The sequence below is a fragment of the Falco cherrug genome, chromosome 1 (assembly GCF_023634085.1).
Source record: "Falco cherrug isolate bFalChe1 chromosome 1, bFalChe1.pri, whole genome shotgun sequence".
Classification (NCBI taxonomy): domain Eukaryota; kingdom Metazoa; phylum Chordata; class Aves; order Falconiformes; family Falconidae; genus Falco; species Falco cherrug.
Genome location: NC_073697.1, coordinates 66,678,196 through 66,692,203, shown reverse-complemented (window position 1 = coordinate 66,692,203; position 14,008 = coordinate 66,678,196). Strand labels below are relative to the sequence as shown.

General features: G+C 41.9%; 1 protein-coding gene across 1 annotated transcript in view; it reads left to right on the top strand.

The window, feature by feature from the left end:
* LOC102048223 (transmembrane protease serine 11E-like) overlaps positions 1 to 14,008 on the top strand; it is a 41,774-nt gene that overhangs the window by 10,489 nt on the left and 17,277 nt on the right. Inside the window, exon 4 of the mRNA XM_014285606.2 lies at positions 11,008 to 11,075. Coding sequence (XP_014141081.1) covers positions 11,008 to 11,075 — 68 coding nt within the window. The remainder of the gene's footprint in view (positions 1 to 11,007; positions 11,076 to 14,008) is intronic.

Here is a 14,008-nt window from a genome sequence, read left to right as displayed (position 1 = left end):
TAATGACTAACAGTATGTTCTTTGTAAATCTGATTGTCTACAGGCAAAACTCAGCTTGTAGTGATAAAAATCAAAGCAATCTCTCTAGAGACAGAATTATCCTCTTGACTTCTTGACAGCTGTCTCAGAACATCTGCATTTTTATTTTTAGAGTTTTCACACCATCTCTTTTAATAGAGGAGAAAAGAGTGGAGTTTTTAATCACATTTTCTGCTTGGTCTGGATTTACCAAAATCCTCTGTAGTCTTTCCCCAGCTGTTGTATAGGGTTTTGGATGTCCAAGCCTTCCCATTGTCATAGTAGTAACAATACCTTAAGCTCATATTGTGAAACAGTGAGTCAGTGTCAGTGCAGATAAATGCAATGTCTTTCACAATACTTGGTGCAAAGTGAACAGAAGTGAATCATCTCTGATAATCAGAAGCATTCAAATTACCTGAGTTAGTGCAACTCCCTGCCAAGTGCTCCCTTCTCTGATCCCTCCCTGATGAAGCCTCCTTTGTTTCTCCCCAGAACAACCCTGAAAGGACCTCTTTTCAGAGCTGATGTTTCATCAGGAAAAATGTTTTTGCTCCCATAGAGAAGTCATCTCATGTCCTCCTTAGAACTGGCAGAAGATGTCCTGATGTTTGCTTTGGTTTCAGAGTTGAGTAGTAACACCCATCTTGTGAACAACATTCCTGACTCTCTTATCTCATTGAAGGTGGGAGGGAATGCAGGGAGATCGTGCCAGAGAGCTGATGAAGCTGGTGCACCAGTCAACATCTCAGGGCTGACTGGAAAGTCTGGAAAATGTCTTGTGGGGTGGAGCTGGGGGGACTGAGATAGATGATGAAAGGTCTTTTCTCCTTGCCTTGCTTCCTGCGAGTGTCTGTGAGGGTTCCCTTTGTGCTCTCTTGAAAAAGCAGACCTGATTGAATGCCTCTGTGGAAAGAGATGTTCAGCTCACCAGAGCCTCCTCATTTTTCTGGCGAGACCCTGTTCTTCTCTTGTTCAACTAAAATGGACCATGCCAGGCTGTCCCCTCTTGCACTGGATTAAAAGGGCACAGTCACAGCCTTAATGGCTTCTTCTTCAGGGAGCCTCTCTTTTATAGTGGGTTCATATAATGCTTGGCTGATCTGCACAACTTTTACTGACTAGTTTTCTGCAACTCCTACACCAGACTTGATTTTTTTTTTGTTTTGGTTGGGGTTTTTTTTCCCCCAAAAAATGTATTAATTCTTTTGGATTTCCCAGGAATCTTGGAGGCTCTAACTACCTTCTTACTACAGCATTCCAGGAAAGATTTCCAAGGCCTTGCTTTAAACTTTGCTTCTTCAGCCCCTCTGGCACCCCAAAGCGTGGAAGGAGCTGAGATAGCTGGGTCTAGATAGACCTGAGTGACTAAAATGATCTCAGTTGCCTGCTCTGGGCAGTAGCACTAATTGCCCTGTGTGCAGGAGGAGGGTGGAAGGGCTTTGTGTCTAGTGTGGAAAGTCATCTTTGACTTCAAGGGGAGGAGGTATGCATTCAAGAGAGCTTGAAATGAGTACTTCATCAAGTCCATCTTAAAGAGAATTGTCTCAGCTTCAAGGCTGGCAAGCGTCGAGCTGTGGGAATAGTGGATACCAAGTAGCTGCAGCATGTGACCCCTTCAGTACGTGGCTGGTTGCTCAACAGAAACAGACACCAGCCTTTACTCTGTCCACCAGTGATTTGCAAATGTACCTTTCTGCTCTTTTTACCACACCACAATAACTTTCTGATACTTTCTCCTACATGTTGCGAGCTTTCCCCTCTTCAAGGACAGCTTATGCCACCCTCCTCCTTTCCCAGGCACCTAGTATCTCCCTGTCTCCTCCTCTGGCCAGAGCTGTTCCCAGCCCTGCTCTTGGGCTGCTTCTCCCTGTCCTAGTCCACGTGTCTTTGTGGACTCTTGCGTTAGACACTGTACCCTCCTCTGCTTCTGGGGCTGTGCCCCATCCATTATCCCCTACTCTCTCCTGCTCCCGTGTGACGGTAAGCCAGGCTGTGGGTTGGGTGGATGGATGCTTCTCAGGTAATGAGTGTAGCATGGCTCCCTCCTTCGCTAATTGGGTGGCTGGGGGAGAGGCGAGATGTTTGTTTTCCCTCCATGGGTGTCTTGAGCCATGGAATGGACTGGGCATGGATTTCCCCTGTCATCTCACTATCTGCAAGGCATCTGGGCTCTCCCCCGTCCTTCCACCATCTGAAACCAACACAAAACTATCTGGCTGGATCTGGGCAGAGTGTTTGGGGGTTCTACTAAGAGGCTACCTGGGTACATCCCCTGGGTAACTACTGCCTATCCCAGTATTTCTATTGAAGAGATGGAATGTCATCAAGTAATCCTTGCCTCAGGACTCAGTACTGTGTGTCAGGACTTCTCTTTTAGAAACAGACATCTTGCTCCAGTGACTTTGAATAATAAGAGAATTTTCTGTGTCCTTAAGTACAGATGTTGGGGAAAGTTTTTAATGAATACAGCTCTTGAAGTCTTTCCTGTCTGATAGAATTGAATTAGTGTTGGTTTAATTTAGAAATAGTTTCTCTACTGAGTATTGCAGAAGCAGTTGTGATACCACAGGAAAATACTGCAGAATGGTTCTGATGACTGTTTCTGTTCTTAGTCAGTTTAAGGACTTATTGCTGAGTCCCTGTACTGGAGCTGTTAATGAAGTAGGCAGTTTTGTCCCTTGGGAGATGATGATTTTAAAGGTTGTTAACACATTTCTCTCACTGCGAGGGGGGAGAAGCAGAAAGGCAAGCAGGTGCCATGCATGTCCCTCCCCACACACACCTCCTGTTCTCTGTGCTGCTAAGGTAAGTGAGGGTCCCAAGGACTGTCAAGTGCAGTATTTGGCACTCAGTACTTCTCTGCAGCTCTGCACCGTCCCTGCCGCTTTGTGGCTCACCAACAGGGCTTGTTAGCTGTATCCAATGCCTCTGCTTAGGTGCCTTCTGTGCCACCACCTTGAAGGACACCAGTGGGGTGCAATGGGATCTCACTTTGCCCTGCATTCTCAGTGGTGCAGATTTGCAGCTGCTTCAGCACAATTCAGTTATGAACAAGGCGCCCTGCAGTTTCCCAGCTGCTGGGCGCTGGTGTCTCCTCTGTGCAGACAGGGAGCTGAGCTGGAGAGAGGTGAAAGGCCAAATCAATAAAGCCAATTTAGCAGCTAAAAAGAGATCCCTAGAGACAGGAAAGAATTTTTTAAGTGCCTGTGGTAATCAGGAAAGGACCCACTTAGTTCCTCTGGCACACTCAGGTTTTATTCATCCTCATCGCTTCAGTTACTTTGTGTTTGTTCTCTCTTAACGCTCATGTAGACACTTGTGCTTCCATGGGAAGCAGAGCTTTAACACCTGATAACCTTGTTTGGTGGATGAGTTAACCTTCAACAGGATGCTTGTAACTGAAGCACTGCTTTCTACCCAGTGATACGCTTGCAGTGATCCCTGTATCAGTAAGTACCTCGTATCATTTGAGTTGTGAATAGCTTACTGCCACATCTTCGAGGCCAAAGCGTGAAGTACTGGCTAAGGTTTCCATCTGAGCTGAACTCAAAGGAAGCCTAGCTGAAGACTGGCAGCAGTGAGTGAGTAGATGAGACCGCTGTTTTATGACACTTGGCCTCTTTAGGGTCAGACATGACTCAGGTCTTCCTGGGAAACAGAACTGTGCATGTGTGTGTTTGGGAGAGAGAGTGAGGTGAAATACAAAATCACTTCAGAGCAAAGAGCTATCTGCAAAGCTGGCTTGAACTATACATGAGGTATGTTTGTCGCACTTTCCATGTGGGTGTTAAGGTAAAACTCAGAAGCATGTGGCTTGCTTGATGAGTGCCTTATGGTCCTTGGGTCAGGAGGTTTGTTTTGTAGGAGAGGATCCCCAAGGCAGCAGGTTTTTGAAACACTCCTAAAGACTATTTTCTCTGGGAGACCAGACTGTGAGGACTAATTTAGAGATGAAAACTGAATATGCCCCAAGTAATGGGAGTGTGCTAAAGATCAAGGGTGTCTTATGTGACTTTTTTTTTTTAAAGCAAGTTGAAAAGTACAAATATCTACAAGTATCATGTAGCTTCATTTACTGTATGTGTGCTGTTCCCTCCCACCCCCCCTAAAATACCTCTTCTCTCAACCCCTGAAATAAAAGAAAATGGAAGATAAATTGGACAGATCACAGAAAGAAAAATTACAGTACCTGCAGCAGCCCAGTATTTATTTCCAAGGACTTTTCAGAGTCTTGTAGCACCCAGACCAAACTGATGAAGAAAGTTCCTGGTTGTAATAAGCTTCAAGAGATATTTGGTAGTGTTTTCAGATATAGATACCAAAGTTTATAACCTAAGTCCTTGTTGTGGTTTAACCCCAGCCAGCAACTAAGCACCACACAGCTGCTTGCTCACTCCCCTGTGTCAGGACCGAGGATAGAATCAGAAGAAAATTCATGGGTTAGGACAAAGAAAGTATAATAATTAAAGCAAAAGCCATGTGCGCAAGCAAAGCAAACCAAGGAATTCATTCACCACTTCCTATCAGCAGGCAGATGCTCAGACATCTCCGGGAAGGCAGGGCTCCATCATGCACAAGTTACTTGGGAAGACAAATGCAATCATTCTGAACGTCTCCCCCTTCCTCCTTCCCTCAGCTTTTTGTTGCTAAGTGTGACACCATATGTATATCCCTTTGGTCAGTTGGGGCCAGCTGTCCCAGCTGTGTCCCCTCCCAGGTTCTTGCGCACCCCCAGCCTGCTTGCTGCTGGGGTGAGAAGCAGAAAAGGCCTTGGCTCTGTGCAAGCGCTGCTCGGTAATACTGAAAACATCTCTGTACTATCAATGCTCTTTCCAGCACAAATCCAAAACATGGCCCCATACCAGCTACTATGAAGAAAATTAACACTGCCCTGGCCAAAACCAGCACAACCCTTATTTAAACCGGAGGATTCCTAGGCTCTGTATGTGCTCCCTCAAGTGCTTGCTCAGTACCGATATGAGGTGAAAGAGCAGAACTTTCATTGAAATTTTTTCTTGTTCTTTACTGAAGGCAGTTTTATTTATAATAGTACAAAAGCCAGAGAAATGAAGCCTTTTAAACAAAGATATTTAGAGACTTTTAAATAATATTCTCCCTTTTCTCTTGTTCTGCAAAATAATATTGTAAAATGAAAAAAAACCCCACATCTTTTATCAATGTAAAGAAAAGATCTTTAGGATTAAGGAGCATTTTGAAAAAAAAATCCTCAAATAAGTGTAAGCATTTGACAACTTCTGCTTTAAAATCTTTGTTTTAAGGGAATGGTTCTCACGATAGGAAGCATTGTCTCTGGACGGGTATGGTACAATGAGGGTGCCCTCTATGGGTGACTGGGACTAGAAACAAAGCAGAAAGCATCTTTCCACGGTAATTCAGCCAACTGGGAAACAGGGCAGCGTAACAGTGGCCAAGATGACAGTGTGGTGACTTATTTGGCTCTGGAATTAGAGCTCGACAACGCACTCGACAACGCACTCGACTGTCAGTATGTATATATACAGGTGTGGCCTTAAAGATATACGTGAAATGCTGTACACAGAGAGAGGAAATAATTGCAGAAAGCACTTGCATCGCACTTGTGATGCTTTTTTCAGAAATTCCTTTTGAAATCAAAAGAAGAAAAAGGCCACTGGCATAGTCATAGACTGCATTGATTTAAAAACTGAGGTATGTTCTTGTTTTGACTTTTGTTTCCAGTTTTTTTCCTGTTTCCACAAGTCACAGTAGCACAGGGAACTAAAAATATATTCAGGAGAATACAAAGTACTTCTAAATGCTAGTGCAAGTCGATGCATTGTAGTGCTGTCAGTGTGCTCTACCTAAATAGTATGCATTTCCAGGATGAAATTGTTAGTAATCAACAATGTGCCTAATATCTGACTTTTTTCTCTAACTTAAATTCAATGATCCTTCAACAACATTGATTCTTTGACTTATTAATTCAATGTAATTTTCTCAAGTATAAGCTGATGTTTCTTTTTTATTTTTTCTTGATTCATCATGGCAGAAGGTCTAATAAGCACATACAAAGCCAGAAAAATCATAAGATGACACAACCCCTACCCCCAAATAAGTGACTGTAATCCAGATCCAGTGTGTGGCAAGAAAAGCTATAAAATGTGCACAAAGAAAATGGATGCCTGAGCTGGAAAAAGGAATTCACAATGAAATAAAGGGCAGTTATAGATATCGTGTGTGATTAAGGGTAGAATCTTATCTTAATTATAGACCCACAATCCAGAATTACTGCGTTGTTTACAGGTAATTAAATCAATGAAGTGATTCAAGATGTGAACTGGTGTCACTGAGATCAAAATCTGGCTGGTCAAGAGAGTGGCTGTTTAAAACATGGTGTTGTCAAAAGGAAGAATCAAAATTCAGTACTGAACTTGGGTGGCTGATGGCATTTGGACACTTATAACCTGAATACATCACCATTGATCTTCCTTAGATTTCATAAAGCTATTCTTTTCTTAAGAGCTATTCTCTCCTGTATTTCAGCTCCTTACCTTTAAGTATTGCTTAAGAATAAGAAGCACAGAGTAATTTTCCTGGGAAAAGCATACTTTTTTTTTGGAAAATAAAATACACAAAAGCCTTTCTCTGGATATTAGCCCAGGTGATTTTTCTCTGTAAACTTGATTTTCTCTCCAAAAGTTAGAAAATCTCCCTAAGCAGACAAAATTTCAATGGTAGTGTGAAAGTTTTAGGAAGCTAATTATGGACAATTTAAAGCAGGGAGTAGGAATGGGAATACTTAGGTGACCTTAATTCCAGCTGTCACTATTACATGGCTATAATGAAACTCATGCCATTACATGTCTTTGAAATTGGTTGCACTAGGCATAAGTGTAGTACTTTAAATCCTGACATTATCCCATGTATTAGTCCTCTTAATTTCTTTTATGCGAAAGAGCAATCTTTTTAGGAACTACTGTACAAAGTCAGTTATTTCGCTTTTGCAGCCAGCACCTCCAAGAACCACCCAGCTGAGCTCCTTATGTTAGTGCAAAGTCAGATAGTGCTTACTCACCTCCCAGCTGTAGCAGTCCAGTTAGTTTAAACTCTGTGAAGTTTGTGATACCATTTGGGATCACACTGCTCTTGCCTGCTGTGACACATGCAGTCTTTGGGTATTTGTGGTTTCTGATGGGAAAGTTTCTGATCTTCTGGTTTGCTGGAGGCCCATGGATCATTACACTCACTTTCCTTCAGGTCCATTTTCTTCACCTTGGGCAAGCACCATGACTATAGGGCTCTTGCTGCTGTGAGTAATTGTTATCTCTGTTTCTAAGGGGAGCATGATGTTAACATCCTGGTTTGTGACCATGCCAGGTTCACTTTTTGTTGTCCCTGTCTTTATCCTGCCCTCTCTCCCTCTAACCCCTAACTAACCCCTCAGCTGAAACCTGGGGAGTAGATATCCCAGGTTCTCAAGGGAGCTGCTACTGGATTTGCATTATGGTCAGCTCTGGGAGTCTCAGCAGGTTGAGCTGCAAATTGGCCAGCAAGTTGGGTGCTAGGTACAGAATTAACACAATTCTGTTAGTAGTAATTCATTTGATATGATTACTGCAAAACTGGAGAGAGTTGCTAACCCAGGTGGCATGTTCCAACTAATATTTAGTCAAAAAGCTTTAAAAAATCACTAATGATAGGCTTTAGAGCCAAAGGAGCTAGTGAGGCAAGAAGAAGAATGTAGTATGAGGATAGCTGCTGAAGGACTAAACTGGCAGCAGTCAAAAGAGCAATAGTATTGAGCAACAAGAGGATTTGTGCTCCTAAACCTACTGAATGCTTTTGAACATCCCACGCAAGTAATGCAGTAAGTTCAGCAAATATTCCAGAAGAACATTCTGTCAAACTAGATTTAAGATAACCTTTTTGATAAATCGTGTTACCCTGCATGGAGTGGCAAAGCAGTGCGTGGTGGGAGAAAGCAAGGGCTGACACAGGCAACCCAGCTACACATCTGGGCAAGCGTAGCTCATGTCAGCCCCATCCTACATCGGAGCAATGCACCTGTTGCATGTGACCTACTTCCAGAGCTTGGGGGTTTTTTGGGTCCCAGGGAAGCAAGGAATATTGGGTCATTCTGAAATTATGAATATTTTAGTAGGTTGTGTCACGGGTCATGTAGGAAGGCCAATGAGAAGACAAACAGTAAAAATATGAGACAGAACATTAATCTTTGAAAGTTATTATCTGAAGGCATCTTGCTACATCTTTTTCTCTTACATAAACTCTATATGAATATAAAGATTACTGGTAATAATCCAGGTTACCAAAGTCATTGTCGAAGGAAAGAGGAGATTTAGGACAGATTCATATCTACCAAACAAATTCATCAGCAGGTGAGAGATAGGGGCTGCAGTGCAGAAGTTTGCCTAGCAAGTCTTCACTGATAAGATACAGCAGATTACAAAAGTAAAAAATACTAGGTCAAGTTTGAAGGCATTAAAGGCCCTGCAAGGATCACAGGAAACAAAACCACTCTCCTGTTGTTGTTTTGTCTATTGATAATAGTAAGGCAGATAATAGTAAGTTATTGACAGCGTGCAACAGAAAGAGAAAAGTGGCTACTTTCTCATTCAGATATAAAATCGTGAAAGAGAATGGAAGACAGAAATCCAGTAGTTTTGGTATGATTTTAAATCATATGCTTACTGTTATCTCCATAAAAATAACTAACATCCCTTTTGGATCAAATTTTCTGAAAACAATTTCTTTTGCTGATAGTTCAGTTGCATTTGCACTCTTTAGATTATTTTTAAAAGAAGCATTGTGTTTTGTCAGATGACACTGGAAATACTTGTCTTTGCTGCAGCGTGTGGTGTTCTTTATCAGACTGTACAGAATATCTAAGAAGTGGTCCAGGGTGAGGAGAAAAGGAGAAAGCTGAACATGTTGGGAGTACAGACAAATAACCACATGAGCTGCTCAGGCTGTAGCAAAGACAGAAGAGAATGGGTGACAGAATTAAGGATCCCTGTATATGGTACAGAAATGCAGATGGAAAGTGTGGCAAAACCACTGGCAATCTCTGAGCTGAGACAGTGCAGATAGCTTGAAAACACAGCTGCTAGGAGGAGATAAAGGATTGACGAATGTCATATTAACCTAAGTCTCCCTTGCAAGGGATTGTGAATTCTTGCCCTCTTCAGTCCCAAACTTAAAGTCAGCTTGCTTTTGCTTTACTTCTTAGCAATGTAGAAGCTTGAGGTGTACCTCAGCCCAGCTCAAGGCTCTCTTTTATTTGCAAAGTACTCTGCAAAGAAGTCCCTGTCCCGAAGATCTCAAAAGTTCTCAGCGGCAGTGCAACGAAAGCCAGCACATGCCATTGCATGCCACAAATCTGGCAGTGCTGCTTAACTACATGCTTCTACTTACACAATCATCAGTGAAGCAGTTAACACTGTGACAAACTCTATGAGCAAACGTTACCATTAAAAAGAAAAACAAAAGAAACCCACCAAAGCCAAAAAACACCCAACTTTTTGTCTGAGGACAAATATTTCCAATAAACAAGGAAGGTGGTGGTGGAACAGGCTGCAGAGTTATAGGAAACAAAATGCTTTATTCCTGATTTCTAACTGTATGCCTTGTAAAATGCAGTGGTAGCAGCTGGCAATCTGCAAAGTGACAGGATAAAGCCCATTCTGCATATATACAGTAGCTTGTTGCAGTTGATATATTTCTATTCCATAGAATTTTGTCTGTTCCAAAGGCCTAAGTAATTCCAGGTAACTGCCAGTAACAGCAAGGTAAAATGCATCACCATTAAAACTTTTCTTTTTCCTTACTAATGTATGCTTAAAATAATAAAATGTGCAGTTCTCATCTTGAAATTATTTCTGTTTCAGTAACAATGGGTAATGACATGAGGCTTCACCTTATGACAGGCTGGAAAGAGGGGCTTTGTGTTCTTTGGGAGGAATCACCCCCAGATTTCATTCCTACATGTTTGCTTCTGTATCTGAAAGATTTCAATGTACTAGATGCTTGAGAATCTTTTTTTTTTTTTTTTTTCCTTCCTTTGGAAGACAGAAAATCTGGAGACGGCTAAATCAGACAGCCTTTATGGACTGAAAACTGCAAAAAAAGGCAACTTGCAGGATTTTGTAGAGCATTTCTATGTAGTTTTTCCTGTCATGTGTTTGATGTTTACAGGATGCATTCATTTTACTAGGTCTTGCTGATAGGAGGAACTGCATAACTCACTAGTGAGTTTGCCATTTCTCAATACTTCAGTGATCCTGAGTGATTCCTGGCAGAATTTCATGCCATGTTATATCACACTGTGCTGTCTCAGACTCATCATGCAATCCTGAGACAACATTCAGCCTAAAGCAGGATGTGGTTAAGCAGGCATTAGCAAAGATGCCATTTGGGGATTGATTCCATATGAGTCCTAGATTTCTGATGAGAGTTGCTTGACAATTCCCTCAACACGTGGCAAATCACAAGGGTGTCTGAGGTGTTATAATTTGAAATCACTAGTAGTTTTGCTATAAATTTCTGTAGAACAAGGATAAGTGCCGTATCAGAAAGGACACTTAAAACAGGAGGTGCTGTGCAGTGCAGAGCACAGCACGCTATACCCTTTCTGTAGGCCATCTTTAGGAGGCTGTGCTTTGGAGGATTGCAGCAGTGTGTTTCAAGGATGCTTATAAATATCCCTCATTACACCTGGGAGTGGACAGGACAGCGCTATAGTGGCACACTGATGTAGTCATAGGACATTTAGAAAAATGAGTTAATTTTTTATGATGTGCCTTAGGCCAACTAGGAAACAGTTTAGGAGAGTTCTGTGGCAAATGTTATCCAGAGGCTGGGCTGGATTACATTTCTTGGCTCTGTAGCTGTGAGTTTATAACTGAATGCTTTTTTCTGAATGCTCCATCGAGCAATATATCAGTTTCCCTCCTTTTTTGTTGTTATCTTATATTTTTCTTTTTTCAACAGATCGACAAGACATTTTACAATTCCATTTTAAGGAAAAAATACATCCGTTCACGCTTAATCAGAGTGAGGTATGTGAGATTATAATAAATGCACACAGCTCAGATGAAATGTACACCAAGCCCAGCTAGAGCGCCATTTGATCTGATTCAGTAAAGTGTATTTTGTGTAAAACTGGAGCATAATCCCCACCTGACCATAATCTTATTGTGAACCATGACCTTCTTTGGATCTTGATGCAGAAGATAAACTTCAGTTAGCCCAAATTCTATACAAGTTTGCGTTCAGATCTGGAGCAAGCTTTAGCTAATAAAGCAGATATAATTTGAGTTATCTAAAAAAAAAACCACCCAACCTTTTTCAAAACTATTTCCTTCACTGTAATGCAGATGTCATTTTACTTCTAGTATTGCTACTGTGCTTTTAAAGTAAAACTGAATCATGGCTGTGCTCATTCAGAAGATCCCACTTGTCACTGTTGCACCTCTAAGAATGGGCACAAGTAGGTGCCTAGGGAACAGTAGCAGCACAAGAGATGTGTATGATAACTGCTTCTTGGTATGCTCCCTACCTCCAGCTGTTTACCACTTGGGATTTCCTGGAGCGGTTGCAGCAGCCTCCAGCGGAGTTATTTTCCAAGGACTTGTCCAGTCTCCCCTGGACTCCTGAAATTCATGCACCTCAGTCCTTTAGTGTAGGGAGTTACTTGTGAAGAGCCACCTTCTTTGGATTATTGAATGGACCCTAGTTCTTGTGCTGGAAGAGGTGGTGAAAAGTTGACCTCTATCCCTCCTTTGCATGCAATTAGAGGTGTCAGACACTCCCATCTTATCCCTTTTCTCTCCTGTACTGCATGAGTGCTGCTCTTTTTTTCAGTTGCAAGTCCCAGCCTGCTCAGGCATTCTTTGCAGAAACTTCCTTGTCACATTGTCACCCTGTTCCATGTCTCTTTTGGGTCTGTTGTCCTTGCTGTTTGAGATGAAGGGGTCAGACTTGTGGTTGGGATTATCATTGAGCAAATTTTTTCCCCTCTTTTATTCTCTGTTCATTTGCCAGTAATACTTAAAGTTTGATTTTTGACCACCATTGAGTGCTGAAAATTACTTTTTTTATAGAAGTGTCTGTTGTAACACTAAGGTCTTGTTCCTAAGTGACAGAGCCCATAGCGTTGTAAGTAAATCTTGAAAGTCTTAATAATCATGTGCTAAAGCTGCAAAACTAATGATAGCAACCTCAAGATCTTATTCTTGTGAATGTATTTCTTGTTCTTCTACAGTTTGTGACATCCTGCCTCCTGCTCTACTTTAGCTTAATCCCATTTACAAGTAGTTATTTGAATGTAGCTTTAGGAATACTTTTTTTGATACTGACTGGAGCGTTGTAGGTGTAGATAAGGTGATTCAAGGATCTGAGGGGCCGATCATTACTTCTTGTTCCCAAGGACAGACTGAGGTATTTGCTGTGATGTTTGCAGCATTGAATGCAAGATTTGTATGCACCGAAGCTTGTTTGCTTTTTCAAATATACAAGTTTTATGCTTCTTTCAATGCTCAGGCTGCAAACTCTTTTAAGCAGGGTCGATGTTGTGAATTTGCTTGGAAAGTACTGTGCATATTTTTTGGCTCAATATAAACAATTATTTACTATTAATGCACTTGAATACATTAGTATTAATGCCCACTGCTTAATAAGAAAGACAAAACAAATCTCGACTAGAGTCTTTGGTTCTGGACCTTTTCTATATAGTGAGTGATTCAAGGTGGGCTGTACTTACCTGAGGGTTTCAAGAGGTGTGGTGTGCTTGCAAGAGTTGAGATGTTAATTCCAGTGTGGCACAGCACAGGAAGAGGAGTGGGGGGAGAGGTGAGGGAACACCTCAGAAATGCAGAGCAACACCCACAGATGGATCAGATAATATCTGGAAAATAAACAGAGTAGCAATCATGCTGAAGTTGGCACAGAGGGAAAAAACAGCCTGTTGGAAACTTTACGTCTAGCTACTCAGTCTTAATTATGAGATCCTTCAGGCAAGGAACGTGTCTTTCCGCTCAGCTACGAAACACTCAGCATGCCTTGGTGTGCTCATAACGCATGGCTTTTTATTTGCCCTCCACTGATGATAGCAGGAATGTCTCTTTCATACTGGTGCATGTCCCTTTCGAAGATCAGAGCCTGATGGCATGAGTCCTGTGTAAGCTACTTGCCTCCTCTTTTTAATTTTCTTATTTTTCCTCTATATAATTAAAAAATTCCGAAGACAGTGAGATATAACTGGAAGATCTTCTCTTTTCCTTTCCTATCAGGATGATGCTTAAGACAGAGCAACCTGCTTTTATCTCCTCCCTGTATGAAGTAACTGTGATTCCAACTGTTGTGGGTTGTGCCAGTGTTTCTTGGCTCAGGTAGGAGGAGGCACAGGAGAGAAGGTTCTCAGTTCTCTTATCTTCCCTCTGTAATGACCAGGGATAAGCCATCTGCAAGCACAGAGCAAGATTTACTATGCCAGGTTAGCCACTTCTGTAGTTGTAGGTGTTTGCCATTTAGCATTCAGTCTCTTGCACTGTGATGCTTTCAGGAAAAATAAATACTACTACGTGTAACTTCAGCCTGTTAGAAGATTTTTCTTCCTTTTCTTTCCTCTGATCTTACATCAGAACTGTGGAATTTTATGTCCCAGACTGGTTGCTGCTTGTACTTTTCAGTGGGATGTTAAAGGCCCCTTTTGTGGTCCATCTCTTGGACTGTGATAAGTAGATTGTGGATATGCTGCCGAGTTTCATTTATTGTTGCATAATGTGAGGTTATTAGTCACATTCTCCCAAGAGGTTGCAGTGGTGGAATTGGGTTGTGTGGTCTCTCCCCTTTGCTCAAGTACCTTTTTGATGATGATTGGAATTTTTTATTCTTTGTATGTACAGGGCCCTGAAAAGTCTCTATCTAGATCAGGGGTCCTCAAACGTTTTAAACAGGGGGCCGGCATGCGGATGAAGTGGCAGGCAGTCAT